Source organism: Oncorhynchus gorbuscha, linkage group LG14 (assembly GCF_021184085.1).
Source record: "Oncorhynchus gorbuscha isolate QuinsamMale2020 ecotype Even-year linkage group LG14, OgorEven_v1.0, whole genome shotgun sequence".
NCBI lineage: Eukaryota > Metazoa > Chordata > Actinopteri > Salmoniformes > Salmonidae > Oncorhynchus > Oncorhynchus gorbuscha.
Window position 1 is genome coordinate 13,472,935 of NC_060186.1, and position 22,706 is coordinate 13,495,640.

General features: G+C 44.5%; 4 protein-coding genes across 8 annotated transcripts in view; 3 read left to right on the forward strand and 1 right to left on the reverse strand.

The window, feature by feature from the left end:
* Nucleotides 1-7,301, forward strand: part of LOC123994468 (protein mono-ADP-ribosyltransferase PARP12-like) — a 14,276-nt gene extending 6,975 nt beyond the window's left edge. Inside the window, exons 9-10 of the mRNA XM_046297097.1 lie at nt 6,376-6,511; nt 7,165-7,301. Of these exons, the coding sequence (XP_046153053.1) occupies nt 6,376-6,404 (29 nt within the window). The 3' untranslated portion in view covers nt 6,405-6,511; nt 7,165-7,301. The remainder of the gene's footprint in view (nt 1-6,375; nt 6,512-7,164) is intronic.
* On the forward strand, nt 3,516-5,412 carry LOC123994469 (leucine-rich repeat extensin-like protein 3). Of its 2 annotated transcripts, none has more exons than XM_046297099.1 (3): nt 3,516-3,630; nt 3,664-4,060; nt 4,093-5,412. In XM_046297099.1, exons 1-3 carry the CDS (start codon nt 3,604-3,606, stop codon nt 4,710-4,712), a joined length of 1,044 nt encoding a protein of 347 aa, XP_046153055.1. In that variant the 5' UTR covers nt 3,516-3,603; the 3' UTR covers nt 4,713-5,412. The 2 variants fall into 2 exon arrangements, with proteins under 2 accessions (XP_046153055.1, XP_046153054.1); XM_046297098.1 differs by having other exon boundaries at nt 3,556-3,613; nt 3,647-4,060.
* LOC123994467 (protein mono-ADP-ribosyltransferase PARP12-like) lies at nt 6,796-9,199 on the forward strand. 2 transcript variants are annotated; one of them, XM_046297096.1, is made up of 6 exons: nt 6,796-6,995; nt 7,132-7,433; nt 7,587-7,671; nt 7,789-7,919; nt 8,138-8,286; nt 8,481-9,199. In XM_046297096.1, the coding sequence occupies exons 2-6, from the start codon at nt 7,369-7,371 to the stop codon at nt 9,119-9,121; spliced, it is 1,071 nt and encodes a 356-aa protein (XP_046153052.1). In that variant the 5' UTR covers nt 6,796-6,995; nt 7,132-7,368; the 3' UTR covers nt 9,122-9,199. The 2 variants fall into 2 exon arrangements, with proteins under 2 accessions (XP_046153052.1, XP_046153051.1); XM_046297095.1 differs by having other exon boundaries at nt 6,796-7,433.
* LOC123994466 (mucin-2-like) lies at nt 9,084-21,972 on the reverse strand. 3 transcript variants are annotated; one of them, XM_046297091.1, is made up of 9 exons: nt 21,319-21,971; nt 13,346-13,471; nt 13,055-13,221; nt 12,828-12,948; nt 12,665-12,746; nt 12,395-12,482; nt 12,161-12,291; nt 11,877-12,028; nt 9,085-11,766 (listed from the first exon to the last, which is right to left on the reverse strand). In XM_046297091.1, the coding sequence occupies exons 3-9, from the start codon at nt 13,187-13,189 to the stop codon at nt 9,914-9,916; spliced, it is 2,562 nt and encodes an 853-aa protein (XP_046153047.1). In that variant the 5' UTR covers nt 13,190-13,221; nt 13,346-13,471; nt 21,319-21,971; the 3' UTR covers nt 9,085-9,913. The 3 variants fall into 3 exon arrangements, with proteins under 3 accessions (XP_046153049.1, XP_046153050.1, XP_046153047.1); XM_046297093.1 differs by lacking the exon at nt 13,346-13,471 and having other exon boundaries at nt 9,084-11,766; nt 21,319-21,972; XM_046297094.1 differs by lacking the exons at nt 13,055-13,221; nt 13,346-13,471 and having other exon boundaries at nt 9,084-11,766; nt 21,319-21,972.
* Between the last annotated feature and the right edge of the window lie 734 nt (nt 21,973-22,706).

Below are 22,706 nucleotides of genomic sequence, written 5' to 3' on the forward strand. Positions count from 1 at the left end.
GCTATTTGTCGTCCTTAACGTAGGTGACTCTGCTAGCTAGCCAACGCTAGCCAACGTCTTCTGTATAGAACTCAACTACCCGGTCGCATTCACAGGTAGTATCACATTTTCACTTCATTTCATTACAGTACAACGGTTTGATTTGTTTGATCGTAGCTAGCTACTTAGCTAGCTACATAGCCGTCTTTGTATCAAAGATAATTGTAGTCTAGAGCGATTTTCTAGGTTCGCTAGCCAGCTATTGTCGTTCTTTTAACGCAACGTAACGTAAACAACACTGCTAGCTAGCCAGCTAGCCCCCGAATAGCAACACTGCAGAAACTATTACACTCAACGGAACGACTTGATTAGTGTAGTGTCAACAACGCACCCACTGCCAGCTGGCCTACTTCAGCAGTACAGTATCATTTGAATCATTTTAGTCAATAAGATTCTTGCTACGTAGCTTAACTTTCTGAACATTCGAGACGTGTAGTCCACTTGTCATTCCAATCTCCTTTGCATTAGCGTAGCCTCTTCTGTAGCCTGTCAACTATGTGTCTGTTTATCCCTGTTCTCTCCTCTCTGCACAGACCATACAAACGCTCCTCACCGCGTGGCCGCGGCCACCCTACTCTGGTGGTCCCAGCGCGCACGACCCACGTGGAGTTCCAGGTCTCCGGTAGCCTCTGGAACTGCCAATCTGCGGTCAACAAGGCAGAGTTCATCTCAGCCTATGCCTCCCTCCAGTCCCTCGACTTCTTGGCACTGACGGAAACATGGATCACCACAGACAACACTGCTACTCCTACTGCTCTCTCTTCGTCCGCCCACGTGTTCTCGCACACCCCGAGAGCGTCTGGTCAGCGGGGTGGTGGCACCGGGATCCTCATCTCTCCCAAGTGGTCTTTCTCTCTTTCTCCCCTTACCCATCTGTCTATCGCCTCCTTTGAATTCCATGCTGTCACAGTTACTAGCCCTTTCAAGCTTAACATCCTTATCATTTATCGCCCTCCAGGTTCCCTCGGAGAGTTCATCAATGAGCTTGATGCCTTGATAAGCTCCTTTCCTGAGGACGGCTCACCTCTCACAGTTCTGGGCGACTTTAACCTCCCCACGTCTACCTTTGACTCTTTCCTCTCTGCCTCCTTCTTTCCACTCCTCTCCTCTTTTGACCTCACCCTCTCACCTTCCCCCCTACTCACAAGGCAGGCAATACGCTCGACCTCATCTTTACTAGATGCTGTTCTTCCACTAACCTCATTGCAACTCCCCTCCAAGTCTCCGACCACTGCCTTGTATCCTTTTCCCTCTCGCTCTCATCCAATACCTCCCACACTGCCCCTACTCGGATGGTATCGCGCCGTCCCAACCTTCGCTCTCTCTCCCCGCTACTCTCTCCTCTTCCATCCTATCATCTCTTCCCTCCGCTCAAACCTTCTCCCACCTATCTCCTGATTCTGCCTCCTCAACCCTCCTCTCCTCCCTCTCTGCATCCCTTGACTCTCTATGTCCCCTATCCTCCAGGCCGGCTCGGTCCTCCCCTCCCGCTCCGTGGCTCGATGACTCATTGCGAGCTCACAGAACAGGGCTCCGGGCAGCCGAGCGGAAATGGAGGAAAACTCTCCTCCCTGCGGACCTGGCATCCTTTCACTCCCTCCTCTCTACATTTTCCTCCTCTGTCTCTGCTGCTAAAGCCACTTTCTACCACGCTAAATTCCAAGCATCTGCCTCTAACCCTAGGAAGCTCTTTGCCACCTTCTCCTCCCTCCTGAATCCTCCTCCCCCTCCTCCCTCTCTGCAGATGACTTCGTCAACCATTTTGAAAAGAAGGTCGACGACATCCGATCCTCGTTTGCTAAGTCAAACGACACCGCTGGTTCTGCTCACACTGCCCTACCCTGTGCTCTGACCTCTTTCTCCCCTCTCTCTCCAGATGAAATCTCGCGTCTTGTGACGGCCGGCCGCCCAACAACCTGCCCGCTCGACCCTATCCCCTCCTCTCTTCTCCAGACCATTTCCGGAGACCTTCTCCCTTACCTCACCTCGCTCATCAACTCATCCCTGACCGCTGGCTACGTCCCTTCAGTCTTCAAGAGAGCGAGAGTTGCACCCCTTCTGAAAAAACCTACACTCGATCCCTCCGATGTCAACAATTACAGACCAGTATCCCTTTCTTTTCTCTCCAAAACTCTTGAACGTGCCGTCCTTGGCCAGCTCTCCCGCTATCTCTCTCTGAATGACCTTCTTGATCCAAATCAGTCAGGTTGCAAGACTAGTCATTCAACTGAGACTGCTCTCCTCTGTATCACGGAGGCGCTCCGCACTGCTAAAGCTAACTCTCTCTCCTCTGCTCTCATCCTTCTAGATCTATCGGCTGCCTTCGATACTGTGAACCATCAGATCCTCCTCTCCACCCTCTCCGAGTTGGGCATCTCCGGCGCGGCCCACGCTTGGATTGCGTCCTACCTGACAGGTCGCTCCTACCAGGTGGCGTGGCGAGAATCTGTCTCCTCACCACGCGCTCTCACCACTGGTGTCCCCCAGGGCTCTGTTCTTGGCCCTCTCCTATTCTCGCTATACACCAAGTCACTTGGCTCTGTCATAACCTCACATGGTCTCTCTTATCATTGCTATGCAGACGACACACAACTAATCTTCTCCTTTCCCCCTTCTGATGACCAGGTGGCGAATCGCATCTCTGCATGTCTGGCCGACATATCAGTGTGGATGACGGATCACCACCTCAAGCTGAACCTCGGCAAGACGGAGCTGCTCTTCCTCCCGGGGAAGGACTGCCCGTTCCATGATCTCGCCATCACGGTTGACAACTCCATTGTGTCCTCCTCCCAGAGCGCCAAGAACCTTGGCGTGATCCTGGACAACACCCTGTCGTTCTCAACCAACATCAAGGCGGTGGCCCGTTCCTGTAGGTTCATGCTCTACAACATCCGCAGAGTACGACCCTGCCTCACACAGGAAGCGGCGCAGGTCCTAATCCAGGCACTTGTCATCTCCCGTCTGGATTACTGCAACTCGCTGTTGGCTGGGCTTCCCTGCCTGTGCCATTAAACCCCTTCAACTCATCCAGAACGCCGCAGCCCGTCTGGTGTTCAACCTTCCCAAGTTCTCTCACGTCACCCCGCTCCTCCGTTCTCTCCACTGGCTTCCAGTTGAAGCTCGCATCCGCTACAAGACCATGGTGCTTGCCTACGGAGCTGTGAGGGGAACGGCACCTCAGTACCTCCAGGCTCTGATCAGGCCCTACACCCAAACAAGGGCACTGCGTTCATCCACCTCTGGCCTGCTCGCCTCCCTACCACTGAGGAAGTACAGCTCCCGCTCAGCCCAGTCAAAACTGTTCGCTGCCCTGGCCCCCAATGGTGGAACAAACTCCCTCACGACGCCAGGACAGCGGAGTCAATCACCACCTTCCGGAGACACCTGAAACCCCACCTCTTTAAGGAATACCTAGGATAGGATAAGTAATCCCTCTCACCCCCCTTAAGTTTTAGATGCACTATTGTTAAGTGACTGTCCCACTGGATGTCATAAGGTGAATGCACCAATTTGTAAGTCGCTCTGGATAAGAGCGTCTGCTAAATGACTTAAATGTAAATGTAAATGTTATACGCTCACTACCCCAGCCAGTACCCCCTCTTATACACTCACTACCCCAGCCAATACAACCTCTCATACACTCACTACCCCAGCCTGTACCCCCTCTTATACCTTCACTACCCCAGCCAGTACCCCCTTTCACACACTCACTACCCCAGCCAATACAACCTCTCATACACTCACTACCCCAGCCAGTACCCCCTCTTATACGCTCACTACCCCAGCCAGTACCCCCTCTTATACATTCACTACCCCAGCCAGTACCCCTCTCATACGCTCACTACCCCAGCCAATACAACCTCTCATACACTCACTACCCCAGCCAGTACCCCTCTTATACATTCACTACCCCAGCCAGTACCCCCTTTTATACGCTCACTACCCCAGCCAATACAACCTCTCATACACTCACTACCCCAGCCAGTACCCCCTCTTATACGCTCACTACCCCAGCCAGTACCCCCTCTTATACGCTCACTACCCCAGCCAGTACCCCTCTTATACATTCACTACCCCAGCCAGTATCACCTCTTATACATTCACTACCCCAGCCAGCACCCCCTCTTATACATTCACTACCCCAGCCAGTATCACCTCTTATACATTCACTACCCCAGCCAGCACCCCCTCTTATACATTCACTACCCCAGCCAGCACCCCCTCTTATACATTCACTACCCCAGCCAGTATCACCTCTTATACATTCACTACCCCAGCCAGCACCCCCTCTTATACATTCACTACCCCAGCCAGCACCCCCTCTTATACATTCACTACCCCAGCCAGTACCCCCTCTTATACATTCACTACCCCAGCCAGTATCACCTCTTATACATTCACTACCCCAGCCAGTATCACCTCTTATACATTCACTACCCCAGCCAGTACCCCCTCTTATACATTCACTACCCCAGCCAGTATCACCTCTTATACATTCACTACCCCAGCCAGCACCCCCTCTTATACATTCACTACTCCAGCCAGTACCCCCTCTCCTACACTCACGACCCCAGCCAGCACAGCCTCTCGTAGACTGGCTCTCCAACCCCCCGACCCTTCTCCTACACTCACTCTCTCAGCCAGCACCCTGTCTCCTGCACTTTCCCCTTTAACTGGCCCCGTATCTCTGGCTCACACCCGCTCAACAACCACTACTCACACACTCCCTGCCAGCAGTACCTCTTACTCACTATCCCCTTCATCCTCATTGAGCACACCTTATCACACACTTTCTCACTCATCATACTCCCCAACTTACACACAAACTCTCTCACACAATTCCCCCTCCACGTCAAGCAATTCTCCAAGCACAGTCTCCCCCTCAGCAAGCAACCTATCTCTGGTGTTCTCTCCCTCAACGGGTGCCTTCTATCGTCCACTATCTACCACAACAAGCACTACTAGATCTCCTCCTGAGTCACTGTACAGTGGTCCAACAGCTCAAAGGAGGAACACCAAAGAAACTAACAAATGCCTTCTGCAATAATTTGCCTTTGTCAGGATGGAGCAGCAAGTAGAATGTTTTGATGGCAAACATTTAAAAAAGAAAAGAAAATGAGAAAGAAAATGTTTTAAAATGATGAATGATCACTTTATTTGCGTATCAAACATGTAGTATAGATGTGTATCTTTACCTGTAAGGGCTAAATAACAGTAAAGCTGTTAACAACAAACCAGACATTTGTAATTTTGCACATATGAATTTGGTGAGCATGTTTCCTTTACACAGGTCTGCTGACACAGTCCATACATTTTGTAAATGAAACCAGTTTGATGTCTGTGTTTTAAACTGAATAAACTCAGAAAAACATTGATTGTCGATGTTTTTTGGACAAGCCTACTCTTTTCTAAGAGATTTGGAAACACCCTCATGTCAGAAACTTAATTTTCTGGGGAACAAAATCCTCTTTATTTGAGATTAAACTGAATCAATGAATCACTACTGCTGCTACTGTGTGTCTAGCAGGCCTATTGTGATGTAAATGAAGGTTCCACATACCACTCGGGCAGAGTTCAATGTGCCGTATTTAAAAGGGTGTGTTCCATTGCCTGTTTGTTATACTTGGCTACCTTCATAATAGGGGAGGTGTTACATATACTGTAAGTTTCATTTAGTCAGAAATGGTTTTGTCGCATGCTGGTCACCTGTTTTGTAGTTAACGGAGAGCAACGTTCTACTTCAGATTTGACAGTATATGTACAGTTTTGCGAGGGCCAACAGTCAGGCGTCCTACGGTGACTGACATGGATACAACAGCTCTGATCTACAAGGTCCTCTGTGCCCATAATGGGTCCTTTGAGCTGGGAGAATTGCGTGCCAACATTAGCACGATGGAAGATGACCTGGAAAGTGTTTTAGGGAATCCGGAGATGTTTACCAGGGCTGTCTCTAAGGGAAACAAACTGATAGTTGCCAAGACGAAGATGAGGTTATGCAGAGCTAATGGATGTAGTGGCTGCAGCAATTTACACCTGTGTAAGTTCTACCTGTATGGAACATGTCCATCCACTCAGAGGTAAACTTTCTTTACTTTACTGTTTGTTTTTACTCCGGAAGCCATTTACCCATCATATTACTTCTACTCATTCTACTATTATTTCTGAAATGTTCTAAATTCCATGTGGTCTTACAGAATGTGACAGGTAATGCACTACAGTATACATGTCAATTGCTACAGGTTCGTGGTAAGTTTGTAGATTTGACATTTAAGGAAAACCTAATATATGTTTTAAAGAGCTTCATAAGAAATCGCCTCTCGTTCTTGCGAATTCCAGACAAGGATGCCGTCTCTGCCATGAGCTGACGTCAGAGCACAACATCAGAGTCCTGAGAGAGCATTACCTGGAGGAACTGGACAGGAAGGAGCTGTGTACATTACTGCTGCAGAATGACAACGCCCTTTTACCCCCAGTATGTGCGTCATAGGCATTCGGGAAGGATTCAGACCTCTTGACTTTTTCCACATTTTGTTGCGTCACAGCCTTATTCTAAAATATATATATATATATATATATATATATATATATAATTATATATATATTTTTTTTAAATCTTCAATAATCTACACACAATACCCCATAATGACGAAGAAAAGACTGTTTTTTAGACATTTTTACAAATGTATTAAAAAGAAAAAGCAGAAATACCTTTTTTAAATACGTATTCAGACCCTTTGCTATGAGACTCCAAATTAAGCTCACGTGCGTCCTGTTTCCATTGATCATCCTTGAGATGTTTCTACAACTTGATTGGAGTCCACCTGTGGTAAATTCAATTGATTGGACATGATTTGGAAAGGCACACACCTGTCTTATAGGCATTGTATATTCAATGTTTATTTCCCCACGTCCAAAAGGACTACTGATTAATTCACAGACTTGAGGCTATCATCCAAGTATGTGTACTAAACTGAGCGTGCAGATACCTTTAAAAACTATTTATTTGAATTGGGATATCTGTAAAACTGATGTACTTGAATTGGGACTGATGCACTTAAACAGAGTTTGCACTTATCCAATGTCCTTATCAAGCCCTCATCAGGAGTGGTCTGTGTTTGTCTCCAGGTTTGCTTCACATACAACAAAGGTAGTGGAGAGTACGGTTACTGTCCTGACAAAGGGAGCTGCAGAAGACTGCACGTCTGTGAGCGCTACATTACAGGAACCTGTGCTGCAGACGTGGACTGTGACAGGTCTCACGACTTCTACGAGCCCCACCCACTCAACACCCTGCAGCAGAGGGGAGTACCTAATGAACTGGTGGCATCCATGTTGTCCACCTACCGCAACATCCAGGCAATCGGGCATACTAATGATGCTAGTAACACACTTTGGTAAGAGACCTTGTAGAGGAGACTACACTAACCTCGGTCCTCGGGATCAATTTGCTATTGGATATAAATTAGGAGAGAGAGGTGACAGGTAGATAAGATTATACTGCTTGTATTTTATTAGAATGCTGTCTAACTTTCTCTAATCATCGCCAGCAAAAAAGACTCTGACTGCCTGCTGAAATCCAAAGCTTTACCAAATCACTGGGATAAATCTTCAGTACCTGAAACTGGATTCAAGGTTCATAATCGCTTTTTAACTCGTAAGATCTTCCATCTGGTCAGAAGGCAGTGCATTATTAGATTGGTAGCTATTACATTGGTAAAAGGATGTTCTTTTCAAATGCATTCCCTCTAGAGGGTTGCTCTGCAGAGTTCCTCAGCTGAGCACAAGAATATTCTGGATCTTTTCCACCAAACTATGACTGGCTTCAGTGTGAAGACTATTGAGAGGGTGCAGAATCGGATCCTGTGGGAGGTCTTTTCGTGGTAAGAATCACAAATCCTCATGCCAAAAGAAATGTAATCTACCCAAGAAATATGTTCATATTGTTTGCGTTAATCAAAGCAGTCATAACATAAGCGAACAGATGTAACATGTTAAAGGTAACTGGTACTTAGATTCTAGCAGCAAACACGTGCAAATGCTATGAGGTAGCCTGCCAATGACGATACTTGACAAATTAATCTGTTGTTCCTCTCCCAAGGCAAGGAGATGTGATGAGAAAGGCAAATGCAGGGAAAGGGAATGAGAAGCAGCTCTTCCATGGAACAGACTCTAAACACGTGGACGCTATATGCCTGCAGAACATAGCCTGGAGGATGGGTGGAACACAAGGAACGCCCTATGGGCAAGGTGAGTTCTATATTTCATGTGATATCTATATAAGTTTATATAACGATTTATTATGTTACGTTGAAATGGCATATTTTTTTGCTATTCTCTTTCACGTCACATTGTGGAAATACCGTGGAAAAGTTGACAAAACAAATGTCTTTTTAATGTCACACTCACTGTGATTGTTCTAATTCTAACCCATCTCTTTCCAGGAAGCTACTTCTCTAAGGATGCCAAGTTCTCCCACAGCTACACCAGCCAGTCAGGAGTCAGGTCCATGTTTGTTTGTCGTGTGCTGGTGGGAAATTACACACAAGGACACTCCAGCTACCTCTGCCCCCCTTCAAAAGATGGAAGTCACACCATCTCCTATGACAGCTGTGTGGATGATATCTACAACCCCTCTGTATTTGTGGTGGTCGGGAAGCATCAGGTTTACCCAGAGTACCTTATTCAGTACAGGGAAGGGTCCAGGCCTGGGACCTATGTTCTACCATCTAACTTTGTTCAAAACCAGAGCAACCACAACATGCACTGGACATCTATTCCAGTCATGCCAAGCTCACCAGCCACCCCTGTGCTGCCCAACAATGCAAGGTTCAGATCTCCGTGCCCAACAGGACAGAGAACCCCCAGACCTACCTTGACACATGCTTCTGCACAGTTTGGCTCCCTGAACTCCGTGACACATCCATTGTTTCAGTCAGGTCTGATGACTTATGTCTCTCCTCCACCACCCTGGGTCGGCTCTATGACCTCCATACCACACGCACCTCCATCAAGGACAAGAAGATCACAGTTTACTAAAATGAAAGCAAAAAGTAAATCTATGGCATCACTAGATAATCTATAAGTCTTGGTAGTCAATTTTTTCTTTTGAAATTTAGGAGAAAATTACCTTTTTATGTATAAATAAATTGTATTTGTGAAATTATGTGTCCTTTTTAGGTGTTGGTAGAGCATGGCGCATGTAATGCCAGGGTAGTGGTTTTTATTCCCTGGACCACCCATACGTAAAGTGAATGCACGCATGTCTGTAAATCACTTTGGATGAGAGTTTGATGAATGGCATATATCATGTGTTGACAAAATAATCAGAATTGGGCTGTCTGTGTAAATGCAGTCATGTTAGTTTCTGAATGCACAACTGCATACAACATTGTTTTTTTCATTTTTAAATGTGTTTTCTTCCCCCTAGGGGTGATGTTGCTAAACTCTGCACCCTACTTATTCTGCATTACTCCACACCACTAGTCAAACAAACATCCAGTCAATGACTTTCTATTGGCCATTTAGTTTATTTAGTTGAATACACAGAAATCCAACTACTTTACAAAATGTGTCAGCAGAACAGAAGTCCCAGAGTAAAGGAAACATGCTCATCATATTCCTTTGTACTAGTTGAACAGAGGAGGCTGCTGAGGGGAGAATGGCTCATAATAATGGAATGGCATCAAACACCTGGAAACTGTGTTTGATACCATTCCACCTATTCTGCTCCAGTCATTCACACGAGACCGTTCTCCCCAAGGTGCCACCAACCTGCTGTGTTGAACATCATTCTTGTTTGTTGCAAGGGTTTAACACACCAACTATGCATATTTGACATGAACCTGCAATTATCATTCAGAAACACTACACATTTTCAACAGGTCGAACTTTGACCACCAAATTGTTTAATTAACTCCTGCACTCTAGATGATGTGAAAGTAGTAGATGTGTCAGAAGTAGTGCTCGATGTGGAGTGGTCAAACCCTGAGAGTGTGGAGGAGTCTGTGTAAGTGTGGGTGTAGGATGAGTGAGAAAGTGTGTGGTAAGGTGTGCTCAATGAGGATGAAGGGGATCGTGGGTGAGAGGTACTACTGGCAGAGAGGGTGCGAGTAGTAGTCGTTGAGCGGGTGTGAGCCTGAGAGGATGTGTCAGTTGAACGGGAAAGTGTGCGAGAAGGGGGGCTGGCAGGGGTAGTGAGTGTGCGAAAGGGGTTGCTTGAGCGAGTGTGGGCAGTGCCAGGGGTAATGAGTGTGTGAGAGGGGGCACTGGCTGAGGGAGTAAGTGTGCGAGAGGAGGCACTGGCTGAAGGAATAAGTGTGCGAGAGGGGGCACTGGCTGAAGGAGTAAGTGTGCGAGAGGGGGCACTGGCTGAAGGAGTAAGTGTGCGAGAGGGGATCCTGGGTGGCCTAGTGGGTGCATAAAACGGGGTACTGGCTGGGGTTGTGGGTGTATGAGAGGGGGTACTGGGCGTACGAAAGGGGGTACTGGCTGGGGTTGTGGGTGTATGAGAGGGGGTACTGGGTGTACGAAAGGGGGTACTGGCTGGGGTTGTGGGTGTACGAGAGGGGGTACTGGGTGTACGCAAGGGGGTACTGGCTGGGGTTGTGGGTGTATGAGAGGGGGTACTAGGTGTACGAGAGGGGGTACTGGCTGGGGTTGTGGGTGTACGAGAGGGGGTACTGGCTGGGGTTGTGGGTGTATGAGAGGGGGTACTGGGTGTACGAGAGGGGGTACTGGGTGTACGAGAGGGGGTACTGGCTGGGGTTGTGGGTGTACGAGAGGGGGTACTGGGTGTACGAGAGGGGGTACTGGCTGGGGTTGCGGGTGTACGAGAGGGGGTACTGGCTGGGGTTGCGGGTGTACGAGAGGGTGTACTGGCTGGGGTAGTGGGTGTACGAGAGGGGGTACTAGCTGGGGTAGTGGTTGTACGAGAGGGGTTACTGGTTGTTCGAGAGGGTACTGGGGGTACTGGCTGGGGTAACGCGTGTATAAGACAGGGTACTGGCTGGGGTAGGTAGTATGTAAGAGGGGGTACTGGCTGGGGTCGTGGGTGTACAAGAGGGGGTGCTGGGTAGGGTAGTGGGTGTACGAGGGGGGCGCTGGCTTGGGTAATGAGTTTATGAGGGAGTTTGCTGAATGAGGGAGTGTAAGACCAATTAGCTTGACCTAGGGTGGTATCCACCAATAGAGAACTTGGGGCTGGCTTCATGATGACTGCAGATTGACTGAATCCCGATTTGGTTCGGGCAGGTTTTGGGAGACGTGAAGGGGGAAGAGAATTGGTTGGATTAGAGAAAGTGGTGGCTGCTTGAGATGGACTCAAAGTGGAAGTGGATGGAACTCGAGAGTTTTGCAGCGTAGCAGAAGCTGCTGCTTGAATCTGGTTGGATGCTGGGTATTGGACTATGTAAGTGGATTGGATAGAGACAGTTTTTGGTGGAGCTGGAGCCGAAGAGGACAAGTGCATGACGCCATCATCATATCTGATGAGGAACTCGGGGTACACCTGGTGCTTTTCAAACACCACATATATGGATGGGTTCAGGACATTGTCCACACAGCTGTCATAGAAAGTGGGATTTCCCTCGCCTTTTGGAGGGGGGCGACGGAGGTCCGACTTCCCTTGTGTGTAGTCACCAACAAGCACCCAACAAACAAACATGGACCTCACTCCTGAGTGGCTGGTGAAGCAGTGCGAGTACTTGGCATCCCTGGCAAAGTAACTCCCTAAAACAAACAGAGAAGATCATCAGTAAAACAAAATGACTGACTATCATGAGATCATGACTGCTTCTAAAATCTGACTACATTTCTGACAGTTGGTTAACATGAGGTACCTTCGCCATACGTAGTTCCATTGGTTCCACACAGCCTCCAGTCGAAGTTATCTCTGCAAATGGCGTCTACATGTTTTGGGTCCGTCCCGTGGAAGAGATGTAGCTCCTTGCTGTTTCTACCCCCATTGTTTTTCTTCATCAAATCTCTTTTCCTAAAAAAACAGGGGTAAAAACATTAGCTGCTTCCCCATAATCTTGTTCAAGCTAGGATTGTGTGTGAGAGTTTACATAGTGTTTTGGAAGTAACATGCTGGGATTGTGTGTGAGAGTTGATGTAAACATACCACTGGAAGACTTCCCAGAGGTCCCTGTTTTGGACCATCTCGATGCTGGTGATCTGGAAGCCCCTCATGGTGTTGTTGAAAAGTCTCTGGACCTTCTGATAGTCCCTGTCAGAACTCAGAAGAGTGACTGTCTGCAGGAGGGGGAAAACAAAATAGTTGTCACTGCTAAAACAAAAAGTTGAACACTAACCTTCCTGTAAGCCTAAGCAGAATAACCACATGTAAACAAGTGACCTTATATCCAATGTCAGGTATGGCAGACTTGTCCCAAGATCCAGGAACAGCTCTGAAATGCTGAGAGGAATTGTATGTTCTATTTGTCCTGAGGATAAATATAAAAGAGAACATGACATTCAACACTAAGAAAATAAGTTGCTCAATTGAATACCTATATTTATTCCTCCACGTATTATCCAAATATTGATTATGCAATTGTGAGTGTTTATTAGGTTAAATACATAACATGGTGACCATCCTCTTAGTTCATCCTCATCCGTACATTACCTGCTGTCTGCAGTTGAAACAAACACAGGACGACGCCTGACCATCCTTACAGTACCGTATCTTTTGTTTTTTTGCGTCATGTCTGTAATTATGAGAATAACTATTTGAACCATGTCTGTTGTAAATTAAATATATTTTGTGCAAGAGTGTTGATGTGTGTTACCTCTGAAACTCAGCTCATAAGACTGCTGGCCTGCAGTGAACTTCACCACAGCACTTTGATCCTCCTGGAACCTTTTCTCAAGGTCTTCACTGGTGATGGACGACAATCTGTGCATCTCTTTCTGTGATTTATAGGAAAAAACTCAAATTCAAGGAGAACAACAGTTTACCGTCTCTATTATTGTCCTCGTAACACATCAGCCTGTTTGAGTGCTTCACACCACTTACGATGGATGCGTACTGGACCCATTTTCCGTACTCGTCCTCCCAGAACCACACCCACTCTGTGGTGAGTACGCACATGGGCTCGGTCACAGAGGACACTGTGGAGGGACGTTGAACTTCACTGAATCTCCTGCTCATGGCTTCAAAATGTACACAGTTTGGATCCCTCGCTGTGAAGCCATAAGAAAACGCCAATGGTAAAGCAACCAATCCCCATTGCCAATTCCCATTCCAAGAATGTACTTCATTCACACTGTGAAATATTTGTATCTAGTTTAATATAACCTACTGCACCTTTGTATCTTAGAAGAGTCACAGAAGTCTCTCTAGATCGTTGTTTTTCTGGCAGAGCAAACGAAGTCTGACCATTCTTCACTTCCCAATTGTAGGGCCTTTTATAGTGGATGCTCCAGCATTAATCTGAACAGACGTTAGGTTTATATAACAGATGTTACAGTTATGTAACAGTGTGTCATGAGACTCTTGTTAGCCAGAATGACAAGATACTATCTTGCCATGGCCTCCATTCACAAAATCGATGCTAGGCTTCTAGTGTTGCTTTGAAAGTTTTATCAAATAAAGTACAACATAGTCCATTATTGTGGATGTACAGTACATGGTTGTATGTTGTCCTATGAGGAGGATATGCTATTGTGTATCTCCTGACAATCTTTATATCTAGATAAACTCATACCCAGCCAGCTATCCTGGATTATTTTGGAGTAAAAAAAGGGGCAAAAAGTTCCCCTGATCTCAGGTGTTCTGCCAAAGCAAATGTGGGAAAGTTAAACATCCCAGCAACGCTCTCCCTCTTTAACTTGACCTCCTTGTTTGCAGTACCCCTTGACAGAGAACAGACAGATCTCCTTCCTCACTGACAAAAAACAACTTGAGGTGCCATAAAATAAATGCACCCCTCCCCAATGTTGATATTTTCAAACGACCCCCCCTTGTACTGCAGAAAAAGTGAACAAACTCTCCCCTTATAGAATTAACTAAAATAAATATACGTCCACAAATAACAATAACTGTAACAACCCTGTGTTTATAAACCTGGATATCAACTTTGCCACTTCAGCATGCTTTTGTGGCACAGTCGATGGCTACGGGCCAGACAGAAACAAACATCTTTCTGGTAAGAAGAGAGGCAGGGGGCGTATGCTTCATGGTTAACGTGACGTGGTGTGGCCACAACAACATACAGGAACTCAAGTCCTTCTGTTCACCTGATTTAGAATTCCTCACAATCAAATGTCGACCGCATTATCTACCAAGGGAATTCTCTTCGATTATAATCACAGCCGTATATATTCCCCCCCAAGCAGACACATTGATGGCTCTGAACGAACTTTATTTGACTCTTTGCAAACTGGAATCCTTATATCTGGAGGCTGCATTCATTGTAGCTGGGGATTTTAGCAAGGCTAATCTGAAAACAAGACTCCCTAAATTGTATCAGCATATCGATTGTGCAACCAGGGCTGGAAAAACCTTGGATCATTGCTATTCTAACTTCCGCGACGCATATAAGGCTCTGCCCCGCTCTCCTTTCGGAAAAGCTGACCACGACTCCATTTTGTTGATCACTGCATACAGACAGAAACTAAAACAAGAAGCTCCCGCGCTGAGGTCTGTTCAACGCTGGTCCGACCAATCTGATTCCACACTCCAAGACTGCTTCCATCACGTGGACTGGGATATGTTTCGTATTGCGTCAGACAACAACATTGACGAATACGCTGATTCGGTGAGCGAGTTCATAAGAACGTGCGTTGAAGATGTCGTTCCCATAGCAACGATTAAAACATTCCCAAACCAGAAACCGTGGATTGATGGCAGCATTCGAGTGAAACTGAAAGCGCGAACCACTGCTTTTAATCAGGGAAAAGTGACCGGAAACATGACAGAATACAAACAGTGTAACTATTCCCTCCGCAAGGCAATCAAACAAGCTAAGCGTCAGTATAGAGACAAAGTAGAATCTCAATTCAATGGCTCAGACACAAGAGGTATGTGGCAGGGTCTACAGTCAATCACGGATTATAAAAAGAAAACCAGCCCCGTCACAGACCAGGATGTCTTGCTCCCAGGCAGACTAAATAACAATTTTGCCCGCTTTGAGGACAATACAGTGCCACTGACACGGCCCGCAACTAAAACATGCGGACTCTCCTTCACTGCAGCCGACGTGAGGAAAACATTTAAACGTGTCAACCCTCGCAAGGCTGCAGGCCCAGACGGCATCCCCAGCCGCGCCCTCAGAGCATGCGCAGACCAGCTGGCTGGTGTGTTTACGGACATATTCAATCAATCCCTATCCCAGTCTGTTGTTCCCACATGCTTCAAGAGGGCCTCCATTGTTCCTGTTCCCAAGAAAGCTAAGGTAACTGAGCTAAACGACTACCGCCCCGTAGCACTCACTTCCGTCATCATGAAGTGGTTTGAGAGACTAGTCAAGGACCATATCACCTCCACCCTACCTGACACCCTAGACCCACTCCAATTTGCTTACCACCCAAATAGGTCCACAGACGATGCTATCTCAACCACACTGCACACTGCCCTAACCCATCTGGACAAGAGGAATATCTATGTGAGAATGCTGTTCATCGACTACAGCTCGGCATTTAACACCATAGTGCCCTCCAAGCTCGTCATCAAGCTCGAGACCCTGGGCCTCGACCCCGCCCTGTGCAACTGGGTACTGGACTTCCTGACGGGCCGCCCCCAGGTGGTGAGGGTAGGCAACAACATCTCCACCCCGCTGATCCTCAACACTGGGGCCCCACAAGGGTGCGTTCTGAGCCCTCTCCTGTACTCCCTGTTCACCCACGACTGTGTGGCCATGCACGCCTCCAACTCAATCATCATGTTTGCGGACGACACAACAGTGGTAGGCATGATTACCAACAACAACGAGACGGCCGACAGGGAGGAGGTGAGGGCCCTCGGAGTGTGGTGTCAGGAAAATAACCTCACACTCAACGTCAACACAACTAAGGAGATAATTGTGGACTTCAGGAAACAGCAGAGGGAACACCCCCCTATCCACATCGATGGAACAGTAGTGGAGAGGGTAGTAAGTTTTAAGTTCCTCGGCGTACACATCACAGACAAACTGAATTGGTCCACCCACACAGACAGCATTGTGAAGAAGGCGCAGCAGCGCCTCTTCAACCTCAGGAGGCTGAAGAAATTCGGCTTGTCACCAAAAGCACTCACAAACTTCTACAGATGCACAATCGAGAGCATCCTGTCAGGCTGTATCACCTCCTGGTACGGCAACTGCTCCACCCACAACTGTAAGGCTCTCCAGAGGGTAGTGAGGTCTGCACAACGCATCCCCGGAGGCAAACTACCTGCCCTCCAGGACACCTACACCACCCGATGTCACAGGAAGGCCAAAGATCATCAAGGACAACAACCACCCGAGCCACTGCCTGTTCACCCCGCTATCATCCAGAAGGCGAGGTCAGTACAGGTGCATTAAAGCTGGGACCGAGAGACTGAAAAACAGCTTCTATCTCAAGGCCATCAGACTGTTAAACAGCCACCACTAACATTGAGTGGCTGCTGCCAACACACTGACTCAACTCCAGCCACTTTAATAATGGGAATTGATGGGAAATTATGTCAAATATATCACTAGCCACTTTAAATAATGCTACCTAATATAATGTTTACATACCCTACATTATTCATCTCATATGTATATGTATATACTGTACTCTATATCATCTACTGCATCTTTATGTAATACATGTATCACTAGCCACTTTAACTATGCCACTTTGTTTACATACTCATCTCATATGTATATACTGTACTCAATACCATCTACTGTATCTTGCCTTTGCCGCTCGGTACCATCACTCATTCATATATCTTTATGTACATATTATTTATCCCCTTACACTTGCGTCTATAAGGTAGTAGTTTTGGAATTGTTAGCTAGATTACTTGTTGGTTATTACTGCATTGTCGGAACTAGAAGCACAAGCATTTCGCTACACTCGCATTAACATCTGCTAACCATGTGTATGTGACAAATAAAATATGGTTTGATTTGATTTGATTAGAAGGTTGAGGGTTCGCCGACCACCACAGAAAAATTATCTTTCCCTTCCTATTTCAGTAGACCTACACTACAATCAGAACCGGCTGCAGACAATGATCAGCTAGTTGGAAATCTGATTTTCAAAATGTTTATGCTATAATTATATTTGCAACAACTTTTCCAATGCCAATGCACCACAACCATTAAGGAAAGCATACCCACTGGGCACAAACTGGTTGAATCAACGTTTCAATGTAATTTGTCAACGTATTGTGACATGGAATCGATGTTTAAAATTCATTGGATTTGCAAAAGGTCATCAATGTAAACTGTTGTTTTGAGGGTGAAATTTCAACCACAGGACTATGTCATCATGGTAACCAATTTTCAACATTGTTGAACTTTGTATAAAATATGTTGAATTTGTACCTTTGAAACAACGTTAGATCTTCAACGTTATTTCCACTATAAGAAAAAAACTAACTTAGATTTTTGTTTAAGAAGGAGATGTGAATCCAACGTATCAATTATTAATTTGTAGACAAACTGTAATTAAAGCCAGACTAATCAGTGGCACAGATGGAACTATCCAAGCAGAAGATACATCTCCTAAAAAACTGTTCATATTTGGTTGTGTTGACAACCAAACACAATTAAATATCACTTTTGCAATAGAGTAAATAGCTATATTTGAACAAATGTAGACAATTAGAGATCACTGAATTGCTCTGTTTTTTTTGTACAGTGTGTATAAACAAGTAATAGTCAGCATATATTTTCATATTTGCTCTGAATATAAAGTTTATAAATATGTTAAAAACTTCCAGTGAGAGTATAAGAACAACTCTGGCATTTATCTCAAGACGACATTCACAGCTAAACGACAACAGCATTTCTGACTCATTCTGCCAATCACCTGACAATTACTAGAAAGGAGGAAGTGTGTTTCACAATAATACAATTTCAGAGGAGAGAAATAAAGAAATGGTCAATTGTGAGGCAATTTGGGAACCTATTACTCACAGTGAGACACTTTCTGCAGAAGTGAGATTAGTAAAAAAATATTATTTTTTTTAAATACCAGATTGAAACAAACCTTCCATAGTTGGCTGTAGAAAATAAAATTATAGATTGGGAAACTAATAATGATGAGGCAGTGTGAAAAGGCCTATCCCATAAGAGTGATTTCTGTCTCAAATGGTTGAGAATATGTGGGATTCATTCAACAATTCAGAATAACCTAGGTCACACTTTACATTTATGTTACACTGATATGTGAACAGGAATTTCTCAACTGAATTGCTCTGTAGATAAACCCATCTCTCATAGCAAAACTTTGATTTAGTCCTATTCTTTAACTTAGATGTTTGGTTGAGATGGAGACACGAATCCAACATATTCATTATAGATTTGTAGACAAACTGGAATTAAAGACACTAAGTCATTTGCACAGATGAAACTATCCAAGCAGAAGATACATCTCCTTCAAATGTCTGTATTTGGTTGTTTCTAATTTAGTCAGAAAGTTGTTTTCATTTCAAGATAAAGTGTACTGTTAGCTAACTAGCTAATGTTAGCTGGCTGGCTAGCTAGGTAACGTTACGTGTATGATCTGTGTAGTAATATTATTAGTATCTCTGAGTCATTTGCATTGCTAGTTATAGCCTAATGTTAGCCAGCTAACATTGAACCTGGTTGGTTAGCTACCTGCAGATTCATGCAGGGTAGTAACATTATGAGTTGAGATTGTGGTTCATTGTTTAGCTAGCTAGCTAGCTAGCTAGCTGCATGTCTAAACAAAAGACTCCACTATGCAAATAACTAACTATTTCAATAGAATGTTTATAATGTCACTGCGACAACTGTCGATAGGCGTAGCTGGTAAATTCGCTCTGGCTATCTACTTTTAGAGCACTCTCATCTGAGTGTGTCAGAGCGCAGAATAATAACATGAATTTATGAACACTCAACACCCATTGAATATGGTGTCAATAAACGTTGTCAAAAAATATTAATTAAATTGTTGCCAGCAGCACAGCTGCAGTCACCAATGCTCTGGATAACAATAAAACAGCTTAACCAGCTCTGCTCGGGTGAGTAAAATGGTCAGTGAGCTGTTCCAGTAGTTAGCAAGATAGCCAAAATTTAGCCAAAATTAGCCAGTTAGCTTGGGTGCTTGACTGCTGCTGTCAGGTCAGAACGCTCGGATCAAACCTACTCCTCGGCCAGAGCGTCGAGTAAGCGCTCTGAGCGCTCCAAGAGAGAAACGCTCTGAATTTTGGTAAGACAATCTGGCAACGCTCTGTATTTACGAACACCAAGAGCACACTCTGGCAATCCAAATGACATTTAAGAACACATCCATAGAATAAACAAACCTTTAGTCTTGAAATCTTCGGTTGTTAAGTATATAGCCTCACATGTTAATCCTTAAAGTGATGATTGGGGCTAAATCTTAAGAAGGTGTGAACAATGCTGAATGGGTGTACACAAAGAAGAGCTCTCTAGTAGGTACAAAAACATTCAGGGCCAATTTTCTCAAACATGAGGTTACAAGTTTATCAACTTTCAAAGCATAATTACTTTCCCATTGTTCCTCAACTGTAGTGTATTATATACTATTTTCTATCTCCGAGTCTCTACTTTTATCCAATGTAAAAAAATATATATTTCAAGTTTTGCTACATAAGACCCGAATCGAGCCGGTCATCAAATATAGTACATCTTGTCATTTGTAATGTATCATACGAAATGGGTGAAGGACATCCACAAATGAATACATACCATATGAAATGTAACATGCTGTATCACATGAAATAGAGTGTTTCAGATTTATGTTAAGAATAATACGAAATGCTCTGAGACCAGGTTGCCACTTCGGGTGCATCAACATCATGGTTTGCGTTTTCAACACCATAATCTGTACAGTTTGGATGCTGGAATTATATTTTGGGACACATGTGCGCAGGTAGCATACAGGATACTTTTGAAATAGCCTTGTCAGATTAAATTACATGTGTTTATGCCACACATAAAAGGTCATGCATTTAAAAAAGTTAAATTACAAATATTTAGGCTATAGGCTATTTAAGCATTATGGGTTTTAGGTGCATGAGAAATAGCCACTCGGATCAGAGAGGTAGAGCACGTACTACGCTTTCCTGAATGACTGTGCCTGCTGGAAGGATGTGGTTACATTATTATAAAACGATTTGGGAGAATGATGATCCGCAACAGACAAAGCATCAGAGTATCAACACGTAAAATATAGCCTGACTGGCATGCTACTATGTTTTCTATACCTAATAAACTGTCGAGAGTATGTTTCATCCGACACATTGGTGCGGCTGGCTTCCGGGTTGGATGCGAGCTGTGTTAAGAAGCAGTGCGGCTTGTTTGGGTTGTGTTTCGGAGGACGCATGGCTTTCGACCTTCGTCTCACCCGAGCCTGTACGGGAGTTGTAGCGATGAGACAATATAGTAATTACTAATAATTGGATACCACGAAATTGGGGAGAAAAGGGGGTAAAAAAATCAATAATAATAAATAAATAAAAGTTATTTAACTGTCGAGAGTAGACTCAAAGCATTTCGCTACACCCGCAATAACCATCTGCTAAACACTTGTACGTGACAAATAAATTAATACAATTGGATTTTAAATTATCTGAATGGAATTAAATATAAAAAATCACAGGGCTTTTGCACCGTTATTCAAATAGCATTTTCACAACAGTTTCAAATCACATTTTATTTGTCACATGCGCCGAATACAACAGGTATAGTTGACCTTAAAGTGAAATTATTACATACAAGCCCTTAACCAACAATGCAGTAAAAAAACAATAAATATATTTTTTTTAAGTACCAAAAACATTGATATATGGGAGGCGTATGTAAGCAGGCGAGGAAATGTTGCTAGGTTGCAAGAACGGGCGAATGTAAACCCGGAGGAAAAAGCACCACCATCCCCTGTGCCCATCAAAAACCACAGAACCCTCCCCAAAGCAATAAAGATGTTACATTTACATTTACATTTAAGTCATTTAGCAGACGCTCTTATCCAGAGCGACTTACAGACAACGCTGCCCGATTTTGGATAATTTCTAACGTGATCATAGAGGGCAGGCATGAACAAAATGTTAGAATAACAATTCATGTACATTAATTTGGACATAAAACTTCATGTACAATATATATGTATGCTTACCTTTCACCACTATTATTGCAGTCCTCTAATAGATCAAATGTACACAGGTGAAAATCATTTCAACCACCATTAAATCATTGAGGTTTGTATCATCTAACTTTCGTTTTACCAATATTACGTTTGTTTCCGTTATACACCGAGATATAAAATAAATCGTTTAAGGGAAGAAAAAAAAGTATACATTTCGTCAATGAAATCGGACTCTATCTACAAACTCAGAATATTTCAAAGCTCCCTGATAAATGCAAATTACTTGTAATACTTTTGAGCTCAGGAATTTTCAGCATGTGCACATGTTTAATGTCCACGGTTTATGGTGCTTTCAAGACAACTGGCAACTTCAAAAACCACGAGGTTAGTGATCTTCAAGTCGGAAAATCGGAACTCGAGGAAGAGGTCCGAGTTTCCGACCTCGAATTCCGAGTTGGGTGAGCTTTCAAAAGATTTTTCCTATTCTCAGCTCGTTTTTTTCTGAGTTCCAAATTGTATTGGAAGCACTGAAGTCAAAAGATTCCCGAGTTCCCAATTGTTTTGAACGCAGCGTGGTTACATGTGGTCTGTAGTTGTCAGGCTGGTTGGACGTACTGCCAAATTCTCTAAAACTTGGAGGCAGTTTATGGTAGCGAAATTAACATTACATTATCTGGAAACAACTTTGGTGGCCATTCAGTCAGCATTCCAATTGTACGTTACTTTAAAACTTGAGACATCTGTGTGTTGTGTGACAAAATTGCGTAATTTAGAGTGGCCTTTTATTTTTTTCCCTTGTCGGAGCTCGTTTTTTTCTGAGTTCCAAGTTCTCGTGAAAGCACTGAAGTCAGAGATTCAATAGTTCCCAGTTGTTTTGAACGCGCCATTTCTCTTTGACCAAGCCAATTATATAAACTCCTCCGGGGAGTTGAGTGCAGACTAGAGTTATTAAAATTAACCTCCGACTCCTTGGAGTCTCTGCAGTCCATGCTTAAAAAATGTACACTCTAAAACCCTTACCCGATGTTTGTCCTCTGTTGTTGCATGCCTTTCTTTGTTTGAAGAAACCATACGTTTTAATAAAACGTTAATCAAATACAACCACCTACTGTTTCCTCATTGCAATTGCTCTAAAATGTCAACTCAGCATGTCCCTGTGTCAATTGAATCTCAATGAGGTTGCATTTGATTAACGTTTCATTAAAAAGTATGGATTTCAGCAAACAAAAATAATGTACTTTATGTATCGACCGCATAGCGACTGGAGGAGTCAGAGGTTCATTAGAAAAACTATAATCTGCGTCTGCGTCTACACCTGACTATGCTCACTAACAGGGTCGTAAACAAATGTGTGCACAAAAATTGAGAAATAAGCTTTTGGTGCGGTAAATACCTGGGATATTTTATTTTAGCTCATT